The sequence below is a fragment of the Cryptotermes secundus genome, unplaced genomic scaffold, assembly GCF_002891405.2.
Source record: "Cryptotermes secundus unplaced genomic scaffold, Csec_1.0 scaffold901, whole genome shotgun sequence".
Classification (NCBI taxonomy): Eukaryota; Metazoa; Arthropoda; class Insecta; order Blattodea; family Kalotermitidae; genus Cryptotermes; species Cryptotermes secundus.
Genome location: NW_019729906.1, coordinates 784946 through 808681, shown reverse-complemented (window position 1 = coordinate 808681; position 23736 = coordinate 784946). Strand labels below are relative to the sequence as shown.

The following is a 23736-nucleotide window of genomic DNA, read 5'->3' as shown; positions in this document are numbered from 1 at the left end:
CGAGGAATGCATATAGGATATTGGTAAGAAAGCCAGAAGGAAAGAGACTCTGCGGTACAAGAGATCTGGTTGTAAAAGTATTTACTCCTCCACTAGTGATTTTTGAACTGTGTTCAATATCACTAGTCGAGGAGGATGAGGTTGGCAGGGCATGTAGCACGAATGGGGAGGCGAGGAATGCATATAGGATATTGGTGGGAAAGCCAGAGAGAAAGAGAGATTGAAGTGCAAGAGATGTGGTTGTAAAAGTATTTAGTGCTAGTAGCGAAAAAAAAGAGCATTGCAGGTAGCAGAGGGGGAGCACTCAAAATAGTAGGTAAAGTAGCATACCTTCTTACCGATTGTGCTCTCGGCCCAGGAGGTCATTTTTCATTTAGTTCCGTGAAAAATGAACATAGATGGCAGCAGCATTGCACCGAGGTGTCATGGCCGCCATGTTGCCAACCAATAACATGGGAGTTGCACGGGGCTGGATATGAGCGACGTGAGGCCTAGGCCGACGCATTAACCGGCAGTATTAGTTGGAATATTTTGACGATAAAACAATAAGTTTTGTAGTTTCTTGGCATTGCTGTGATTTTTACAGTTACTCTGTTGTGTTCGTTTGTAGAAAGAAGAAATTGTTTGAAATTATTTTTGAGGGCACAGGTAAGTATTGCTTATATTCAACATTTTGGGGGTTGGAATGAAGCAGCCTACTGAAGCGTTTTTTTTTACGAGACTACGACATGGACCAAATCTTTTGCGTGGTTGGTGTATTAATTCTGTTGGTTACTGTAGAAGCTCTCTTGGTCTTTGTGGTCGTGATTCAGCAGTTGTGATAAAATTCCGTGGTTAGATCTATCAAGTATTAATGATTGTAGAAAGAATGGACAACAGTGATACGAAAATCCCAACAGTGGGAGCTGCAGTAAAAGGCATGGCTGAAACTATCCCTAGAACCTTTCCAAATATGAGCCTTATGCGTTAAACAGCAAATGAAGTTAAAACTATAAAAAAGTTAAAAGGTAAATTTATCCCCATGCTTAATATAACACCACCTAATGAAGATGTATGGTGAAGTGGAAGTACAACTACATGCATGCTTCACGTCGGCACCAGGAGATGAGTTGTCAGCCTCATGCCTCGGCCACTTTACCCATGTGAAGGAGCCTTGACCATTATTATCATTTATTATCATTCAATAATCCATACATACAGGTATTAACAACCATTTGGATAAGGAGACTGTCAGTTTCACATCTAATTCCCGTGCATAGCTTTACAGTATACACTGTACCATCCTAATATAGGGGGTTTGTTATCTGAATAATATTATCTAGATCCAGTTACCATTAATTTAATTGTCTGTACACAAATACAACAAATTAATCAGCTATATATTACATTTACACATTTGAAAAATCAAAAGGCATAAATTCATCTACAGAATAAAAGGAATGTTTCATCAAAAAAGATTTTAATTCCTTTTTAAATGAGTTAAAATTTTCCCTTTGTTTTATTTGTTCAGGGACCTTATTATACAAACTAATTCCCATATTTATCACACTCCTCTTAAAAAGAGCTGTAGTACAGTGCTGTACATGAAAATTTAATTTTCTTCGTGTGTTATAATTATGAATGCCTGAATTTATTGCCTTAAAAGCCTTTTATTTTTTGATAAAGCGTGTCACCTACAATATATACAGAGGAGGCAATGTTAAAACATTGTAATCTTTAAAAATTTGTCTACATGACGTGCGACTACTAATGCCACTAATCACTTGAAGAACCCGCTTTTGCAATTTAAAAATGCTTTTACTTTCCCCATCCCCACCCCACAGTAAGATACCATTTCTTATACATGACTCAAAATTCGAAAAATAAATAATTTTTATCATATATGGACTCATTATTTCTTTTAATTGGATAGGGATAGTTTTTTTGGACACTGGGTGGAGCCTTGCTGGGGATCGACTCCCGAATTCTCAGCAATCCAGCTGGTAGTGCATTCAATACCGACTGAGATATACCAGCTCCCTGTTAAAATATAATCAACAACATTATGCAAAGTAAAAAAAATGGCTTGATGAAGGTGAAGTATTAACAGAATTACTCATAAACCTGCAGATTACATTCCTTTCACTGGCAGATTCTGTCATTGCTGTAAATTGTTGTGGACAATATAAGAAAGTTTTCAACAAATTCAGACAGACAAAGGGTAAACACAACAAATATATGGCCTGCATGTGTTCACTAGGTATGAGAAAGAAGTATTCTTATATTGTGGAATAATTTATTCTGTAATGTTGAATCTTCCGTCCTTCCCCTTGGTACTGCAACTCAGGGTGAGCTTTGGCCTCCTGAACAGTCTGCCTCCATTCTTCTCAATTCTTCATTCTGAGGCTGATTATCTGGTTTTTGAACAATTGATTTTTATGGTCTGAGGTTGTTAGCCTCAGAGGACTAAGGTGTCCCTCTTTGCCTGGCTCCTACCCCTTGACCTGACCTGCATGGAGGACGCTACTTCCAGCATAGCTCTTAGGGTCACAGGAATGCTCTAACCCCACGACCACAATAAGGCGAAACACCTTGAATCTGCCACTAAAAATTTATAAATCGCGATATGGACGTATTTGAAGCTGGCTTTAAATTATGATGTTTTATCTCACTTCTGCTTAGTAGAAAAATTTACTTTTACTGAAAATTCTTAAGTATTATAAATACTTTTGAATAAAATAATTCTTGACCAAATTACTTCTCGTTGAAAATCGTAATACAACCTGGTATGGTATGGGGGAATTTCAACAAAATTGGTTGACACATTTCAGTTTTGGTTAAAACTGTTCAACCTTGAAGGATGCTACATGAAAATTACTGGCGTTTCTATATGCATCTCAAGTAAACCACTCAGAATATTTATTATAGTGAAAGGTGGTGTGAACAGAAGTAGAGAGCAGTGAGACACGTATTTTAAGCCTAATGTATGTTATCTCAAAGTTTTCCAGGTTTTCAAGATATTTTTTAAAACAGTCTTTATGCTGTCTAGATGCACTAACAGAGTGCCCGAATTGTTATGCTATGGAAACGTTTCCGAACTTGTTTTGTTGTTTCATTTCTCATTGGTGTGTAGTGTAGAGTTACTTTCATCCTTTCTTCCCTCATGTTGTGTGTTGTTCACTGTGGATTGATTCTTAGAAGAACAGTGAGACTTAAGACTGTAGCCAGTGTCTTAGGGTTAGGATGAAGCCATTAGCTTGTGAGGAATATTTTTGATATTTTATTGATTGGAATAATTTATTGAGTTTGAAGTGCTGCAGGTTAGTAAGAATAAACATACTGTCAATGTGAGGCCTGTAAATATTTCCTTCTAACTTAGGAGCCAAGTCCAAGAACTGTGAGATGGAATGAGAAACCGAGATACGTTAGGTGAGGATTGTGCTCATATTTATTAAAAAAAGAAAATGGATATATCTTCATATAAATAATAGTTGTTTTTGTGATCTGGGAAGACTCAACTCACTGTTTCTGGGATATGGAAGGGGAATGACAGCAGAATGGACAAATAAAGGAGATGGGAGTGAGATGTGAGAGAAAAGAGGTAAAGGAATGGAAGAACAGGGGTAAGGGAACTGACTTAACAAGAAGGTGAAGGAAAAAGGAAGGGAGGAGAGCAGTGTTGATGGGATGAACAAATAAATTGAATTTCAAAGCAGTTAAGGAGAATGAAGGGTTGGAGATATTGAACAAAAGGGACAAGGAGAGGGAAGGAAGAAATTATTTTGTCTTTTGCCTTTGAATGGTGACATGCTGATGTAATAGGAAGAAAATTCTCTGTGTTGTTGTGAAAATTGTAATTGCCATCGTAACCTGGCTGATAGTTATGTAGGCCTGTATGAGCTAATAGGTTTAATTAAATTTGTCAAAAATATTAATTTATGTAATTTATACAGGGAATATTTTTACTCTGTGGACTGGGTCCATGGCTCTGCACTTCCTGGCAGCTGGTACTATGACTGCTGCGAGGCGCGTATGAATTTTGCTGATGAATCATCATGCCTGACGGCTGATTACTTTCGGAGTGAAGTAATTACAATTCACAGATCACAGGAGGTGTTTAAAATGCTGACCTCTTTACACATAAATATGTTTTGCAATTAATTGTTTTGTTGAAGAACACAGGTATAACGATCCTTGCACTTGCAGTACACCAGACACCAACTTTCACTGGATGGTTTCAGCAATTGTGTTGCCGTTCTTGCACTAGACTTTGACACTCTAGTCCCTTGAGCTACACGTTTCAGTGATTTTCTGAGTATATGTTTCAGTCTGGCCCCTGTCTCATCTAACTTCTCCTCACCAAGCACTTGGCACTCGTGTTTTTGTTTCTTGTATATTAAGAGTCCCGTTCTAAATTTATTCACCAAATTATGAATTGTTTGTCTGCTGGGAGCTGTTTCATCATGAAATCTATGTCAAAATTTTCACCAACACATTCTAGCAGATCTGTATTTCACATAGGTGTCATACAGAAATACATGTTGCTCTAAAGTATACCGCCCCATGATGTACCACACTGTTCACTAACTATAACTGAGAACGAATGGCTAATGGAGCTGATAACTGCTGCCTACTACTGACAAATCATAAAGACTCCCATGCATGAACCAAGAACCAGACTGCTCGCCTTGTAACACAATACCATCAAGTGGCCCACACATTAATTACTACTCTTCATTCCAAATGTTATTGGCCATCAGGCATACTGATTCATCGACAGAATTCATGTGTGCTTTGCGGCAAGTGACGCCTTCGCCACTGTGAAACGCAGAGCCATGGACCTGGTCCACATAGTAAAAATATTCCATGCCTAACAAGCCAGGGTGCCATGTTATATCAGAGGCTTTTTTGAGATCCAAGAATACCGCCGCCATAGAGCTATTATAATTGAAATTTAATGTTGTGTGTTCCATAAGCCTCTTGCATTGCACTGTCATGCTATGCCATGCAGGGAAGCCAAACTGACTTGCATTAAGCAAGACTCTTACCTCAGTGTGACTTCATATGATTTTTAGAATGATTTTTTCGAAAAGTTAGCCTGTAGTGGCAGGCTCATCGGATGTAAATCTTGAGGAAATTTTGGGTCCATACCCAGTTTCAGTAAGGTTATGATTTTTGTATCCTTCCAAGAGTCTGGAAAATGCGTCATCCAATGGCAGTGATTAAATAAATGTGTCAAAGGTACAAATGGTACCTGAGGCATTCATTTGAAATTCCATCAGTTCCACAGGCCTTTCTCAGTTTCAGTGATGTTATTAATTTCTGTATATCACAGATTTTTACTTTTCCAAGGTGGTGTCATATGCAGCTTCAAGCAGTACTTGGACTCTAGCATCCACCTACCATTAATGGTTTTCATCACACAAGTAATGCTGTATGAATTGATTTTCTAATCAGTCTGCATTCGTGGTGACTTTATCTAGATGTTGATATTTAAGGCCCAAAGGGTCATGAATAGCTATTGGTGCCTTTGGTCCATTTATCTTTATTATTGACTTTTCAATAGAACATATAACCTGACTTCATTTTCCTGTTTTGATTTTCCACTGTTCAAGTGCCTTTCTGGGGACCATTTTTATGATCGTTTTCTTGACCCCACTGACTGCCACTTTACACTCTTGCTACAGTTTTCATAGTCTCTGCTTGTGTTTTAACATAATACTGGAAGGTTGTGGTTGTTCATGTCTGAAAGCATAACTTCACCTGTCGACAGCCTATATGCCGAAGCTAGAGAGGCTGTAAAGTCATGTGCCACTTTATTGGATTCTTTCTCCAAGTTAATTTTGATTCTAGGCAATATTAAATCAAAAGAAAGGCTTTGTACCCATTCTAAGTCTGATTTTTTCAGATGGTTCCAGAAGGTTCTTAGTTTTAATGTCATCCAGTATGTGGAATTCTGTTGGTAAGTGATCTGAGTCCAGGATATCACAAACAATCACACCTGAGAGTTTCATATTCTGATGGACCACAATGTTGAGTATGTCGCAGTTTCCCACAAGAGAGTAATGAGGGGCATTATGGTGCTGAAATTTTGAATTCATTTACATCAGATAAATTCAAAAGTTTCTCGTCTGAAGGGTGTGAAACTGCATTGTTCCAAAATTGATGTTTAGCATTCAGATCACCTGTCAGTATGGACTTATGTCAAAAGTTTAAGAGCTCACTAATGTCTGCATGAATCGAGGCACAACCTGGAGATTTATAAAGAGCTGCAAGTAATATTTCACTGTTATCAGTCGGTGTGCAGACCCCTGTGGCTTCTGCTGAAACAAAGGGAGGTTAGGCTACATGGCTGTGGGGCATGCCTTTTCTAACTGCATTAGCAATTCCACCGTTTCTGCCCAGGAAGCAGTCGGTCCAATAAATTTGATAATTTGGAATAAAAAAAAGCTTTCATGAGGTTTCAGATGTATCTCTGAGAGCAGTGTCACTTCTGTGTGTAGGTGTTGCAGCTGCTGACTGAGCTCATAGTGCTGCCTTGCAGTGCTATTCGCATTGAATACTATGGCTTTGAGGGCATATGAACTCTCTCAGCCATTCTGTTGCAGCTACTTTGAACATGTTGAGAGATAAACAGTTTACATTAGGAACCTTAACTGACTGACTTGATACTTATTGTTGGTTGTGCATTAAGGGAGAAGGGGTACTCATTTCTCCCACTGTGTCAGGGCAGGCCTCTGCAACCGACTGCAGCTAGGTCTGCTGCTGTTGCTCTGTGTTGCTGTATAGTGCTCCCGCAAAGGATTGTCCTGGTGTGGTTTGGTTGTAGTCGTGGGTGCTCACTGCAACTTTCTCTTTCACATCTCTTTCTGTCATGGCTGCAGCTCGGTAGAAGGAGAGATGAGATGAAGNACAAAGATTTTATACATACATACAATTGGAAAGACGTGATTTTAAATTTTAAACTACAGGCAGTGTAGCACCTACATAAGAATACACACCTGATGATGGCCGTTTAGGGCTGAAACATGTAGTGTGGAGGAAGGGAAGAAGAAAGAACTACAATTAAATTGTTGCACTTAAGATATAGTTTGTCTCTTATATATTGTGTGAGTGTAACAGGATGCTTAAATATAATATTACTTTGAACATGTTGAGAGATAAACTGTTTACATTAGGAACCTTAACTGACTGACTTGATACTTATTGTTGGTTGTGCATTAAGGGAGAAGGGGTACTCATTTCTCCCACTGTGTCAGGGCAGGCCTGTGCAACCGACTGCGGCTAAGTCTGATGCTGTTGCTCTGTGTTGCTGTATAGTGCTCCCGCGAAGGATTGTCCTGGAGTGGTTTGGTTGTAGTCTTGGGCGCTCACTGCAACTTCCTCTTTCACATCTCTTTCCTGTCATGGCTGCAACTTTGGGAGATGGAGAGATGAGATGAAGGGGGGAATGTTTGCTGGGGCTCTTCCTCCTGCAGTTGACTGATGGGTGATAGACATTTGTTTGATGCTAATATCAAAACCAAGGTTCAACTCACCTGAGAACACCTCTGGAAGAATTGTGGATGAAAGATGCCTTATCACATCCTTTATAGGCTTCTGGGATTTGGAACATATGGTGAAGTATGGGAAGTTGCTCTTGAATTGAGAGCGGATGGCTAAAAAGTCCACTGTGGCTATCATGACAATTGTGGTTTCATTTCTTGTGTCATATAATTTATAGTTGTCATTCAGTAAGCCCTTCACTTGCCTTTGCAGTTGTATCTGGTTTACTTGAGAGGTTAGTGCAACAGGCAGCTGCATACTCACCTGGCTGAATGGCACCAGATGTTGCTGATGCTCGGTGGAGTCATTTATGTCATCTCCATTGTCAGCTTCCATTTCAGTTGACCTCAGTGGGGCGAAGAAGTTCTAGGTGGGAACATCATGCTTTGACCGCAATTGGTGGCTCATTGACTGCCATGGTGGATGTAGGCTTCTTGTCTTTTTTGCCACTGTCATTTGTAGGTATCACCTTTCATCTTCTTTACTCGTCAGAAGGAGGTTCAGTAATGGTGGTCTTGGTTGTTTCCCCTTTGGCTGTGCTTTCTTGGAGAACTGCTGTCAAGTCATGTAACACCTCTGTGTACACTCCATACAGGGTGCTATACAGCTGCTTTCCTTTCAGAGGCTGGCACAGATTCCTCCTGGTGTCTGCTGTTTTGGACGACCAGAGTCCATTTTGGACTTTCGCTGACTGATGCAAGGGTACATCCTTCTAGGCAGACGGTGATGAATACCCCCTGTACAGGTTCCATGGCAGTATAGACAGCAGGATATTGTGTGATGTCTTTGTATTCTAACCTCATGTATTCAATCAGGTTTGACCAGAACTTCTGAAATTCTTGTGTGGGTACGTTAGCTATGGTATGGCTTATTGCTCTTCTGTTACTATAACAGTTAACCTTTAAGAGACTAATGTCACCATACGGCATCATTTAAAGTACAGCCGAGTGGCCGTGCGTCACCGTATGGGTACCCGCAATCCATGCGTGCGCATACTGTTTTAAAATCTTATTTTAAGATAGAAATTCTTGTTCTACTTACACTATTTTTGGACACCAGCTTTATAAGTAGACTGTCTTCCCTCCTGCATCATCTAACTGAATGTTGCCTTCATGTGGAACTGTTGGAAACATCTGGAAATGCAGAGTCCAACGGTCGCACTTCATGCACTTTGTCCGGATGTTACTTCGTTTCCCACGCGAAGAGCACACATGACATCTCAATCTCGTCTTAGAGAAAGTTGGCCAGTGATGTCGACTTGCCTGCTCTAACCGAGATATCGTCGATGACACAGCAGGAGGTCTACCCCTGGACCATTGAGTGCGAGGTGGACCCCTCGCAGCATGTTCCACCATGTTCCGCACAAGGGCGAGACGAAATTCTCTGTGTGACAATTTCGCGCCACAGCATGACAGCAGGATGAAACTGTTCAGAATCGTCAGATCCAGGAGCTGGAAAAATAGTTTATTTGTCCATTTCCAGGTTCGACGACTGATGCTGTAACGATTTGCCATTCTGTCCGCTTTGTCAACATAACCCCCATGTGCTTGTTGTAGTCGGCAACAATTGCTGGCTTGGTGGAATTTCCGTGCTCATCACAGAAACTGCCTTCTGCTGGTGAACAGTGCATGTTTGTCAGCATTTGAACGTCATGTTTGTCCTTCCAAACTAGTGCCGTCAAGTTCCGTCTCACCCTAACACGAATGTCACCTTTCTTCAGTGGAAATTGTCTTCGTCGAAAATCGTCAGGCAAGCCCTTTCGATTAGGTCTAACTGTCCCACAGCATGTTATATCCTTTGTCATCAGTTCGTCAAACAAGTCTGGTGACGAAAAGAAATTGTCCATATACAGTTTGTGACCTCCGCCCTCAATACGTCTGCATAGGTTCCTAACTGTAGCATGTGTCGCTGTCACATCTTGGCTGTCACATGTCATGTCTTTTCCTAGGTAAACTTTCATGTCATAAGTATACCCAACGGCATCACAAATCTTGGAAGATTTTGATTCCAAAACGTTTGTGTTTCTTAGGAATGTACTGCCTGAAAACCACCCTCCCTTTGAATTTAACAATTATCTCATCTATGGCGAAATGTTCAGAAGGGTTATAATATTTTTCATACGCGTCATTGAGAGTGTCGAAGATGGTCCGAATTTTCCATAGTCGGTCATAACTGTTGGCATTCCTGTCAGTTTCTGTGTTGTTGCCTGCAAAATGAAGAAAACGAAGAATGTGTAGAAAACGGTCACGTTTCATTGTGTTAGAGTAGAAAGGCGTGGCAAATTGTCATTTATAAGCTGATTCTCAATTTCAGCGTCTTCCAAATACGAGGCCATGGTGGACAGCTAAACACAATGCTAGCCTTGAACGTTCTGACACTGCTTGGCTATATTTCAAAACAGACTACTTCTTGTTTGGCTATACGAGATAATACACAGTCAGTGTTTCTGCGAAGGATAGACATCGTCCACACTCGTGCATACCGAAAGGAACCTACAAGCTGGAGAATGATGAACGAAGCGTAAACATCCGACCCTGTAGCCACACAAGCCATAGTTAGAGCATGATGTCAGCAGCAGGCATTCAGACTGCAGAAACGTTTTATGCAGCAACTGTATGCATTTTTGTGCACAGACGTTTGAAATTGAGGGAAAAATTTTTTTTGGGCATCAGTGTAAAAATGTTTAGAGATTTTAAAATCGATAAATTACAATAACTGATTCTATATTCTTTCTAGATAATAGCAGCGTTTATTTCGTTCGTTTATCACAAAAATTGTAGAAATCACAGCATTTTGAGTAACATGATTACAATTTTTATTACTCTAAAATGACGGGCATTTAAATTAAATCCATCCCCGCTGCCACTACCAGAATTTAAATGGCCATCTCTTAAAGATTAATTATATACTAGAACCACACAGAGCACTCAGCTGCACAGGCTCTCAGTTAGGCTAGGGACTTCACTCACACTGCTTGCACCCAACAGTAGAAGGTCATGAATTCACTAGATACAGCTTACTTCGGTAACTTTATGTAGACATTGTCCTCTGATATGTAATGGCTTAACGCAACAGTAGAACTGTGGGAGATGGTGTTTTCAGTATGGTCTGTCACACACCCTTCTAGTTCATCCTCATCCTGTTCCTGAGCTGCTCAACTCCAACTTGAAGTAACAGTCAAAGTTACTTTATGACTGGCTGTTTACCACCAGTTAGTTTGTCTTTGTACTGAGCCCCTTGAGGATCACGACCATGGGTTTCTTTAAGTAAACTCTTGCGGACGTAGTGCTTATGGAACACCCTGTCTGATGTGAGGATGCGTTTCTGTTTTATGAATATGCTTGGCCTTGTCAGGTGTACCATGTTGCACATATAGCATGTTATTGAAAATTCTTGCTTTTGCACCATATTCAAGTCATCACTTTGTGTCAGTCCAGGCTTTTCAAAGCAGATCGTGCTTGTCCTACTTATCTTATGCTACAACTGCAGCTTAGCCACATGATCAGTTGTAAGCTTACCACTGCCAAGTTTAAGCCTCTTATATTTTCTTTCTGGCCTTGCCTTCTCCTGTACTGCAAACATGTTCGGTCTCATGATTTTTATGACTTCTGTTTTGCCTGCACAATTTTGTTATACAGGGCGTTCAGTGATCAAGGAAACCTGGCAGCAGCTCAGAGCGGGCACAACGTTTCTCACAGATTGCTGCTGTAACTGCCAATAGCAGAGTGTCATTAGTGCTCGTAAACACACACCGTCAGGTGGTCTGATCTTGTCACTGCAGTAAGTCGCATTACTAGTCAGTCTTTGTTAGAGGTGTTGTGATAGGTGGTCGATATTTATGCTAAAATGAAGTGCACTATTGAACATTTTGTGTTTATTGTCAAAACTTTTGCAAGGGAAAAAACTTACAAAAATGTATCCATAAGTTTCGTCATAAATATCCTGACTCGCCAGTTCCCACAAAGTCGTGTGTATCCAAGCTTGTGAAAAAGTGGCTGGCCACAGGTTCAGTGTGTGATATAAAGAAGCAATCGAAGAGGATTGTGCTGACTGAAAAAAAGGTTCAGGATATTGAGGCGTGACTGCAGATCAGTCCTCAAAAATCATTAAGACGCTTAGCACAAGAAACCAGTATTTCGCTAGGATCTGCTTTCACAGCCACAAAATTAATCACATTTCTTCCATACAAAATAACATTTGTGCATGAGCTGAAACAACCAGATTATGCAGCAAGAATTTGTTTTTGCAACTGGCTGCTGCAAAATGTGCACTGCAGTAACAAGCTCAGACCACCTGATGGTGCGCAATTATCAGCGCTAATGACCCATTCTGCTGTCAGCAGTTACAGAAGCAATATGTGAGAAATGTTGTGTCTGCTCTACACTGCTGCCAGTTTTACTCGATCATTGAATGCATTGTATAATTGTATACATATGGGAGGTTGAAAGCCATGCGCAAATCGTGGACTGGTGTGCACCTGCAAAATTTCCAGTGGTGGAACCTTGTTTCGTAAACACTGCAATTTTAAGAGGTAGGTGTCTGCCGCTAATTCCCAGGCAGGGCAAGCATAAGTCGTTACTGATCTGATCAGTATGTTATGGAGGGTTAGTTTAATGTTTTCACTTAAATGCTCACTTTTGAGTAGGGAATAAATTCTAATAAATGTTCTGCAGATTTTGGCTTCTATCATTGCTGTGTGCAGTCTCCATGTAGTCCTTTTATTGAAGATTACACTGAAATATTTTGCCTGATTTCTGTCAGTTAGTGTAAGATGAGCCTCAGGGGACCTAAGTCTATGAGAGAAGTAGATGGCCTGAGTCTGATTTTTATGTTGCAGCGCTTCAGTTCATTCAACGTCAGAGTCACTTTATGACGGGCAGTTTACCACCAGTTAGTTCGTCTTGGCATTAAGCTCCTTGATGCCCACAATCACAGATTTTTTTTAACTGAATTATTGCAGTTATAGTTTGTATGTAACATCCCCTTACAAGAAGCTTTTGCTTGGCCATTTATTAAGTGTGCATATTGCATGTATAGCATGTTATTGAAAATTCTTCCTTTTACTCTATATACAGTTCCTCTGTCAGTACAGGCTTTGCAAAGATAATGCCTGTCTGATATATCTTATGCTACAGCGGCAGCTTAGTCACTGGAATGGTCATTAGCTTGATCACCGCCAAGTTTAAGCCTCATATTTTTTGTTTCTGGCTTCACCTTGTCCTGTACCACAAACATGTTCATTCTCATAATTTTGTATGACTTCTGCCATATGGCTTCCAGGCTTTCTGTGAAGGGTAGCAGGTATTCCTGGGCCACCATGAATATCCGTCACATGGGTTCCAATTTGTTGCTGCAGAAACATGTTTGCCACACTGTCTCATATCAACAGCTTCCTCTTTTTTATTCCACTGTTCTGGCTTTTAGATGTTAAGTCACAGTATTTATGAACAAAATACATGGAAGTTACAGCATTTCTTATTTTGGCTAATACATTGAAAATAATATAATACTGTTGGTGGCCTTTGGGCTCAAACCATTCATGTATTAGCATGCTTGTAGTAATTGCCTGATGAAGACCCAGTACTGATTCAACGAAGTGTGTAATAAAATGATCTTCCAGGATGTAACATGGTATAATATGATAGGTAAAGTACCTATGTCTGGGGGGAATGTGCTGCCTCCATGTTACTGTTGAGTTAGCAAAGTTGGGATAATGATACATTATGTAGATGCAGGAGGAAAGGCAACAGGTCAACATGGAAATGGTGAACTGAACCTGGGGTTGAGGGAAGAAGGATGGGACCCAGGCAGACAAATGGGAATTATAGGCTGTCAAAAGGCAATTACTCTAGAGTGAGGAAGGAGGTGTATTAGGTGTATTTGTTTTGGCAGTGTAGAAAAAGAACAGATGTACCAATTTGGGCAAGGACAAGTAGGTGCACATGTTCCAGCAAGGAGATCACCTATTGTGAAAAGGAAAGTGCTATTGTATGCCTGCACATACACAGAAGGATGAGAAATTGAGTCTTTGGCGAGTAGAGAAGGAAAAGGTCCTGAGGGGAAACCACAGGCTGTGAATAGGGCAGTTATCAGTTAACAATTTTAGGTCCCTTACTTTTTCTTCTCTACATAAATGATCTATCTAAAACCATCAACAATAAATCTAAACCAATTCTATTTGCAGATGACACTAGTATAATATTTAAGAACTCTAAATTTGAAAACTTTAAAAATTACATAAATATTGTATTTGAAGCCTTAAACAGATGGTTCGAAGCCAATTTACTCTCATTAAATTTTGATAAAACCCATTACATATCATTCACAACTAAAAACAACCACCAAATTGATCTGGACATCAGTTATGCCAACAAATTAATCTGTAAAGTACTTGATACAAAATTCCTTGGAATACATGTAGACAGTACACTGTCTTGGAAAATACATATTGAACAAATTATACCTAAATTAAATGCAGCTTGCTATGTGATGAGATCAATTAAGCCTTTTATGTCACAGGAAACATTGAAGATGGTTTACCATGCCTACTTTCATTCTATTATGAACTATGGATTAATATTTTGGGGGAACTCTTCACATAGTGTAATAATTTTTAAAATACAAAAGAATATAATTAGAATCATTACAGGATGTAGAAGTAGAGATTCATGTAGAGAATTATTTAAGAAATTAAAAATTCTACCTCTTCAATCGCAATACATATTATCGCTTCTCTTATTTGTTGTTTACAACAAAGATAAATTCAAATTAAATTCTGATGTCTATAACATGAATACTAGACAAAAATACAACTTCCACCTACCCTCATCAACTTTATCAGTATATCAAAAAGGAGTCTACTTTACTGGCATAAAAGTGTTCAACAATCTGCCACAAAGTATTAAAAACTTGGGCAATGATACTAAAAAGTTTAAATCAGAGTTAAAGAATTATCTACATGCTCATTCCTTCTACTCTTTAGATGAATACTTCAATGTAAATAGAGAATGATGTAAAATTAAGTTATATTAATTTTTAAGCTAAAATTGCCTGTACTTATGTATGTAACCCTTTGACTTGTTCTGTATTCAGAGGTACTAACCTGCTTAGGATTTATAGAATATAAATAAATTCAATTCAATTCAATTGCAGAGGCCTTGAAAATGACACTTTCAAGAGAGCCTTTTGAAGGCAGGACTCTCAAGGTGTTAGGGTTAGATAAACATAGTACAGCAAATAAATCATTACCCTTCCCTGCCCTCTCGTCTGTCACTTGAGATCTTCATTTAGGATAGTGAAGTAATAGCAAATAGCAGAGACAATGGTACTGTAGAAATAAGTAGAAGTTAAATAAGTACCACACAAAAATTACTAGTCTGTGACATACAGAGTGAGCCCTTGTATTTGAACAAAAAGTGATTACTGATCTTGGTGTGGTTGAAAATCCACAGTGCCATAGATTGTAGGGGCTAAGGCCTAATTACAGAGTAATAAATAATAGAATACAAATAATACGAGTACAAATTAAGTCATGGGAGCTGGGATAGCACAGTTGGTATAGTGCAACAGAACTCTGTTATGCATTGACTGTAGCACTGGACTATTTTAGCATCTTTACTGAACCAATAGTAACTGGCCAGGTATTGTTCTGTTCACAGCTGGTAAACCTTTTATCCACAGCTATGTTATTTCTGTTTGTTTATATTTATTCCCTCACACTTCCTGTCACCTAATAATGTTGTACTGTGGCCTGTTGCCATATTTTGCTGTCAAAGCGGTTCCTGCAATATATTTATGTGACTCTTGTGAATGTAGAACATAATGCTTATACTTAAGGTATGTAATTAAAATTCACTGTATATATTTTCCAGAACATGTAATTTCCAAAGTTGTATGTTCTTTTCTTAATGTGTGTACAGTGTACTACTGCTCTTTGTTCATAGTTGAAGTAGAATGGTGGAAACTGAGGGGGAGCAGTTTTCATTACGCTGGAACAACTTCCACAGTAACTTGACTTCTGGGTTCCATGCACTTCTGCAGGGGGAAGATCTAGTCGATGTCACACTTGCAGCTGCTGGACAGTTTGTACAGGCACATAAAATTGTCCTGTCTGTATGCAGTCCGTACTTCAAGGAACTTTTTAAAGTGAGTACAAGAAAATATTTAGGAAATTATTGAAGTACTTAACCCTGGTCTAACAGTTCTCAGTTTCTTCTTGTCATGCATCTGTTACTTTCGCTATTTCTAGCTAGAGACTGAAATTGGCATGTCTTGGTGAGTTTTTAGTGGGCATTTCAGTAGTTCACTCACTCACTCACACACACTCACCACTCTCACTCACTCAGTAAGTCCATCAGTCAGTCATGGAGCTGAGCCCTTCTTGAGAAGACACCAATTGTGCAGCTACTCAAGAACTTCCCAGCATTTTATGAGACCTGAAGGTTCATTACCGTGTTTACAAAAGCCCTCCACTGGTTCCATACCATCCCATCCTATCTCTCTAAGATCAGTTTTAATATTGTCCACCCACCCATGCCTTGGTCTTCCCAGTGGTCTCTCTCCATCTGACTTTCCGACCAATATCCTATATGCATTCGTCTTCTCCCCCATTCATGCTACATGCCATGCACAAATCATCCTCCTTGACTTGATCATTCTAATTATACTTGGAGGAGAGTACAAGTTATGAAGCTCCTCATTATGCAGTTTTCCCCAACCTTCTGTCACTTCATCTGTCTTTGGTCCAAAATATTCTGAAAACCCTCAGTGGGCGTTTCGGTAGTTACACATGTTTTTCAGTACAGCTTCCATGCTTACTGACAACTGAATTTGTCAAAGTGTTTGAAAAGATGTGAGTAGTAGCATTGAATTCTTCTAGATGCAGTTAATATTGTAGGTGTCAGCATGAAATTTTTGTTCGCCTGTATGAGCTAGAACCCTAAGAATTTTTCAACCCTACTACTAATGTACTGGAAGAATTTAGTTATGAATATGGCTCTTCAGGTATCTTGTGTATAGGCAAATAAGTTGAAAAATTAATTTCCATTTATGGGGCTAGTAAAAATAATGTGGCTGAACTAGCACCTACAGGTCAAAGAAAGTTGGCAGTGGTATGAAATTAATTTTGGTGCAAGTACAATCAGCATAAATGTCTTTGTACTTCTCTGGGGCGTCTTGTGCTCTACAATATGGGGAACAAAAAATAATTGTTTTCATGACTTTTTGAAGTTCATTGTTTATTGGTACTGTCAGTATTGAGACTAAAATGATGGCTTTTAAAATGGTTTATCCATCAAATCAATAAATAGCCTTTCTTACCAACAAGACAGGCCTTATCCAAAGTGAGAAAAAATATTAGCCTGCTGGTTTATATGCCCTTTTGCTGAGTAAAAAAAAATGGAATAACCATTGTCAGTGATGATCTCCTCCTCCATGGAGTTGAGCTCTTGAGAAACTGCCAATTGAGTAGTTATTCAAGAAATTCCCAGCATTTTATGGAACCTGAAAGTTCGTTACTGTGGTCTTCCTAGTGGTCTCTTACATTCTACCTTTCCCACCAGTATCCTATATACATTCCTCTTCGCCCCCATTCGTGCTACATGCCCTCCCCATCTCACCCTCCTCTACTTGATGGTTCTAATTACACTTGGCAAAGAGTACATGTTGTGAAGCTCCTCCTTATGCAGTTTTCTCTAACCTCATGTCACTTCATCTCTCCTCAATCCAAATATTCTCCTCAGCACCCTGTTCAAGCTTATTTTTATAATGAGGAGTTATTAGCCCCACGTTCAAACCCCAAGCTGGAGAACCACTCTTTCTTGGCTGTCTGCCACTGCTTATTCAATATATTTGCAGCTACCCTCCATATATGGATGCTGTCTCCTCCATCTGCAACCTGGGGACGTGCCATCGTATAGTGACAAGGTACCAACCTAACATGGTTGAGATAATTGAATGGTAAAAGTTTTATTGATAGGCCACTTTTTAAACGAAGCAGTTTCAAATTACTTTCATTGATACGTGGATATATCACATTCCAATTACGCAAGAGTGTAGATAATGTAGTTTACTTTCCATATCTGACAGGTTCTCAAATTTCCCCAAATGTGGGTATGCCGTTGGAGAAGGTAGGGAGTATGCTTGTACTGCCTGTAGAAGAGTATTTCAAATGAACAGTTCTTTTGCTATAAAATATGTCTATTTCTTCACAATACAAGTAACTCACATTATGTCCAAATAAGTAATGCTTTCTGAGTACATTGGAACTTTGCTTAACGAGCACCTCTCATAGTGAGTAATTCGCATAACGAGAAAAACAAATTGTAAAAAATGACTCGCTTAACGTGCTACGTTTCGCATAATGAGTGACGAGAGGGGAAGTCCCAGGTTGTGCGCTTGCTACATCAGTCTGTGTTTAGCACTTGTTCCGCTAGCATCTTAGTGTCACTTGTGATCACACATTTTTCCAAACTTGTGTTCAGACATATTATTTGTGATTTTCTTTGTGCAAAGTTTAATAACCTTGCAAAAATGTCCCCAAAGAAAAAGCCGCAAAAAGACAGCCATAAGAGAATAAAAATAACCGTAGAAATGAAACGTAAAATCATTGAAAAGCGAGAACAAGGTGTGAGCCTGGCTAATCTAGCATGCACATACAATCGTTCTACATCAACGATTTGCACGATTTGGAGTTGCATTGTGTTTCACAGCAAGAAGTTGAGGAGAGTTTGTCAGAGGAGGAGGAGGAGGAGGAGGAGGTAACAGCAAAGCAACAGTCTTCTGCCGCAAGAAGAGAAATGATGAAAGCATGGGAATCTGTTGCATCATACATTGAGAAGCATCACCTTAATAAGGCAGTGGCTGTGCGCACTACAAATTTATTTAATGATAATGCTGTGTCGCATTTTCACCAAATTTTGAAGCATCGGCAAAAACAAATGTCTCTAGACAGCTTTCTAGTAAAAAAGAATTAGATATATATCATAAATAATAAACTAATTAGTTTGATTTGTTTTCTTATGTTTTCTGCAAATCGAATTCGCATTCCAGGTTGGTTCATTCCGCCTAGAAGAAAAGATGATTCACTCTCCTTAACAATGTATATATAATTTTCTTTGAATAAACGTTATACATAAATTTTTTTTTGTCATGGAACGCATTATCATATTTTACATTAATTTATATGGGAAAAATTGTTTCGCTTAACGAGCGTTTTGCATTACGAGTAAAATTCTGGAATGAATTATGCTCGTTAAGCGAGGTTCCACTGTACTTGTCTTCCATTAAATTAATCATACCATATTGCCATCAAATTTTTGTTGTTGTTTTTATGCCCAAGTTTGTGCTGCACATTACTCCTCATTTTCATTAAGAAAGTGGGTTCCACTGAGTGTCACTTTTGAGGGCCCAGAGATGTGATAATCACATATTGTGAGATCTGGTGATTACAGTGGTGTGGGAGGACTTTTGTGGTGGGTTGTTTGAGTGGTGCAATTGTTGTTTGAGAAGTACGCAAACACATGTTGTGCTGCTGCAAGAAGATGCCTGTTATCTGTAATACCTATCTTTGCCTAATTTCTGGCGTCAAGGTTCTCCTTCAAAAACTTGCAATATATTTTGCTGTTTATTGTGGATCCCATCTGCAGGAACCATCGCACTGTGATGTACACAGAATGTAATATTTCACTGGGCATGGAAAATCTACATTTTGCCATGGGATTTTAAACAGCATACTTATGTAAATATTATGATCTTCCTGTTTACCATATTGAAAGAATGAAAGTATAGCTGCATTAAATTAAAGAAAAATAAAATGAAAGGAGCAGGGGGTATCTCAGAACAATATCTGTTGAGGATATATTGATTGTGGAGTTGGAAAAATATAAGCATAAAATGTAGAGAGAGGGAGAAGAATGGGGGTTTCATTATATCATTATATTTGTTGCTCACAGGTAAATCCATGCAGACATCCCATAGTTATCTTGAAGGATGTGGGTCACAAGGAGCTGGTCGCTATCTTGCAGTTTATGTACCAAGGAGAGGTTAATGTACAGCAGGAGGAACTGTCTGCTTTCCTCAAGACGGCAGAAATGCTGCAGATCAAAGGACTGACTGGAGATGACTCACCATCAACGGTAGGTATCTTGTTATTGTGTTACCCAAGGGATAGCCTTTAATATAAATGTTGGTTGTGCATTTTCAAAGCAAATAGACTTTTATCCCTATTTTTCCTTTTCTTTTATGCGTGAAGGTTCTGTATGTAATATACGTGCAGTACTATGAGTACTACATGTAATGGGAATCTTGCTGTAACCTCTTGTTTAATGCTTTCATTGAAGATTTGAAAGCTCCATTGAATAAAACTGTTAATAAGTGAAAAATCTCTATTATCATAGTTATAGACAGAAACAGTGTCTGCATATAATTCCTTAAAAACTCTTATGTACCCCTGCAATCTGTTATACATTTCATTTAGAACTAGTAATTAGGATGATTTTATTGTTGTAAATATGTTTTATAGTTTGTCTTGTAATACTCTTGCTGTGCAGGGTTTGGGGCTAACTATTCTATGAGCTTAGTGGAGTAGAATTCTTACTCTTATCCAGTCACATAATGGATGAAACAGATCCATTTTTAAACACTATGGTTAAAATCTGGAGTATTGGACAGTATCTGAACAAAATGTTCGTCAGAAACTTTCAGACTTTAGGTTGACTTCAGTCTAATTTCAGCATTGTTATTCATACCGTGTTGATTATAAGTATTTTAACTACTAATAATTTATTATACATGAAAGGTGCCAGTCTGTAAAGGAAAGAATACCTACTGTTAAAAAGAACTTAAATAATCTTAACAATCAAGCATTTGTCATAATACAACATTGTGTTGATGGGTGCATCATGGCAGAGATGTGGTTGTCATTGTGTTCATAAAATGGAATTTTGTGCAAAATAATGACTTGATAATTTACTGACATTCATTTTTACATGTTTCCTCTGTCACGGCTAATGCCAACCGGAAATCCCAGGTCCGTGTTTCTGGTGTTCTTTCCTCACCTTTTGAAGTTCTCTCCGGTGTACCTCAGGGATCTGTCTTGGGACCCCTTCTTTTCAATGTGTTTATTAATGACATGTGCGATGCAGTTGCCCATTCTGAGTGTCTGCTTTTTGCTGATGACATCAAAATTTACCAAGCCATTAGTTCTCCTCAGGACTGCTATCTACTTCAGTCTGACATTAACCCTATACAAGGTTGGTACATTGCTAACTGTATGAAACACAACATCAGTAAAACTAAAGTTATATCCTTCTCCAGGAAAACCAACATACTTATCTACGGATCAATTCTATAAAAGACCTTGGAGTGTTTATTGATGCTAAGCTATATTTCCATGACTAGGTCAATTACATTTTCTCTCACTGTGCTAAACTGTTGGGTCTAGTCCATAACATTACTTTCAGTTTCTCATCTCTAGACTGTATGTTCAGATTGTACACTGCATTAGTTAGATCTAAGCTTGCATATGCGTCCGTAGTCTGGAATTCAATTACGTCAACTTATGCCAACAAGCTGGAACGCATCCAGCAGAGGTTTGCGGCCCTTTGTTTTAATCGTTTCTTTCCTCAAGTTTATTACAATTATTCTCTTGCTCTTGAGGAGTTAAAATTGCATACTTTACATACTAGGAGACATCGCCTTGATGCTCTCTTTCTTATTCACGTTTATTTTGGCTCAAAATTCTNTATTATTATTATTTGCATGTGCAATAAAACAATAAACTGAATTATTATTATTATTATCCTCTGAAAGTTCATTTCTTTTCATTTCTTAATTAAATATTTATGTTTCATTTCTCACTTCTTAAACACATTTTCACTGTTCTGTTCAGAGTACAAAGCTTCAGATCCCATGGAAAGTTAGGCATACATACAAAATGTGAAGAAAATTTACATGCCTTCCCATTTATATGAAGCCAAACTAATTTTCCAAAGAGAACATCTGATGTTAAGCTATGTAAAAGTGTCCCTTAAAAAATTTTACCCCATTTTGTTTTCAGAAAAAAAATTACTGAATGCAGCTGATATTCAGTAAAGAGTAGAGTTCTATCTTCTGGGATATAACACAGTGTAGTCCACTGAAAGTCAACGAATGTTTCAAAGGAATGTCGCTTCCATCTTCAGGGTTTAAAAAATAGCCAACTGAGATAGAATTCTTCATAACTTCAAATCCTACATAATGTACATCACTTTGGAAGTAGATTCCATAGGGTTCTGATGATGGTGTATAGCACTCAGAATTACTGGATTTTTGGATTCTGTCCATTATCTTGTATCCTAAAAACTATCAAACACAATTTTTCAGAAACTGGATCTCTTTCCTTCCCCAGGTGACTGGGAGACACCTACTCTGTGGGGTCCCTTAGAAAGAGCTAACCTCAATCACTGGACCTGAAACATTGTACTCTCTAGTTTTTAGGATAACATATACCAGTAACTGTGAGTACTCTGGAAATTTCCCACATTAGGTAACAAAATCTCAGAAATTTTGTTTTAAAATGAGCATCTGACAGTAAAGTTCATTGAAAACAAAGATATGTTATAGAATTCTTAATGGCTGAGGATGAAAACAATAAGGATTATTCATTAACCCGTTGCCGTGGTTCGACGTGTATGTTTCGTCAGGGATTTAAATCGTCTGGGGGGGTTCGACGTGTATGTTTCGTCCAGCTGCACACCTATGTTATAACGCCCATAATAATTGATGGTTTTGCTGTAGATTGTTAGATTTTTCGCTGGCCTGTTGTCAGTAGAACAGAGTATAATATGACACGTCTTTATCTGCGCTAAGTCATTGTTACATATGCCTGTCTTGCAGCAAAGTTCATGTGGCTCTTGCTAGCGGTTTCACCGTAATGAATGTCGTGTTTCCTTTGCTACGAAGTTATAAACAGCAGAGACGTGATGTGATGTGTTTATAATATCATATTGCCCTGAGCTGGCCACAACTAACACACTCAATTGGAATTCTTAGAATAAGGATGTCCAGAAATTTATTCTGGCATGATCCATTGATTTCGCACAGTACAAAGGCCCAGTTCTTAGAAAAACGCCACAATTTAAGGCAGAACACTGTGGTCACCCCCTGAGACGATACGGATGTGTGTGGGGGAGGGAAAAGAACTCATTCCTTCATGTATTATCGCTCCAGTTGACGCCATTTTATCGTACTGACCTTGGTGGTCGTTTCGAGGGATGACCATAAATATTTTTTTTGAGCCAGCTAAGCTCTGCTTTCGTTCACTATATACCAGCCAGTTCTTATAATAACTTCATGAATTCTGTGGTCACCCCTACGACATCTGGGGCAGCCAAAAAGGTTGGAATCTGAAACGCAGAAGCACCAAACCCTTGTTATGATAACACAAAGGTTGAATTTACTGCAGCTAATCTGTCAAAATATACGACTCACGGAGAGACATTTCCACTTGTATTCCCCCCACGGGGAAGAAGGCAGGGCCGCACAGAAGTGTGGTTAGAAAAAAAAGAGCAAAAGAAAAGATACGCAGTATTGGTTTGGTGAATGTGAGCCAGCGCTGTGTTTAGACTAATGCTTCAAGGCGTCACCTGCTTACATAGCCGAGATACCGGGTGCTCATATTATAAGGCAAGGTTATAAAACCATCTTTTAAGATCATTTTAGTGAAAGTTTCATCCTTCAAGGCGTACCATTCACTGCTCAAATACTAAACAACCTGCACCCATGGCCGAGATACAGGGCTCCCATATTATAAGGTAAGGTTATAAAACCACAATTTAAGATCATTTTAGTGAAAGTTTCATGTTCCTATCTCATAGAATTTAAGAACAATGATGAATAAATAATTTTCGAGCAAAATTTAAATGGCCGGCTGAATATATTACCACAGGAGCCGCGGCCGCGGAATTTAAATGACCACGTCAAAGGGTTAACCTTTTGATTGTATGATGCATTAAAGTCCGAACACACACTTAGTACTTTAGGTAATTTACTGCTAACCTTGAATTCTAAGTATGAAGACACCTTCAACCAATTTGACTCAGATTTTCATCCTTACCTGGATTTTTGTCACAACTGAAGTTGAAGCATCTCAGTTATTTGTGCAGTTAATTTCTTTACTGTTTTTTTTCCTTCACAAGTTGTGTTGCTGAATGTGATAACAGTATACTTTGATGA

General features: G+C 38.8%; 1 protein-coding gene across 15 annotated transcripts in view; it reads left to right on the top strand.

Annotated features, from left to right (window-relative positions):
* Positions 1 to 468: 468 nt before the first annotated feature.
* The window catches only part of LOC111865816 (broad-complex core protein), a 168860-nt gene continuing 145592 nt past the window's right edge, over positions 469 to 23736 (top strand). For 14 of the 15 annotated variants that reach the window (XM_023854142.2, XM_023854149.2, XM_023854154.2 and 11 more), the window contains exons 1-3: positions 469 to 648; positions 15468 to 15669; positions 19476 to 19658. In XM_023854142.2, coding sequence (XP_023709910.1) covers positions 15478 to 15669; positions 19476 to 19658 — 375 coding nt within the window. In that variant the 5' untranslated portion in view covers positions 469 to 648; positions 15468 to 15477. Of the gene's footprint in view, positions 649 to 749; positions 1008 to 15467; positions 15670 to 19475; positions 19659 to 23736 lie in introns of those variants that run through there. The other variant, XM_023854143.2, reaches the window with a different exon arrangement.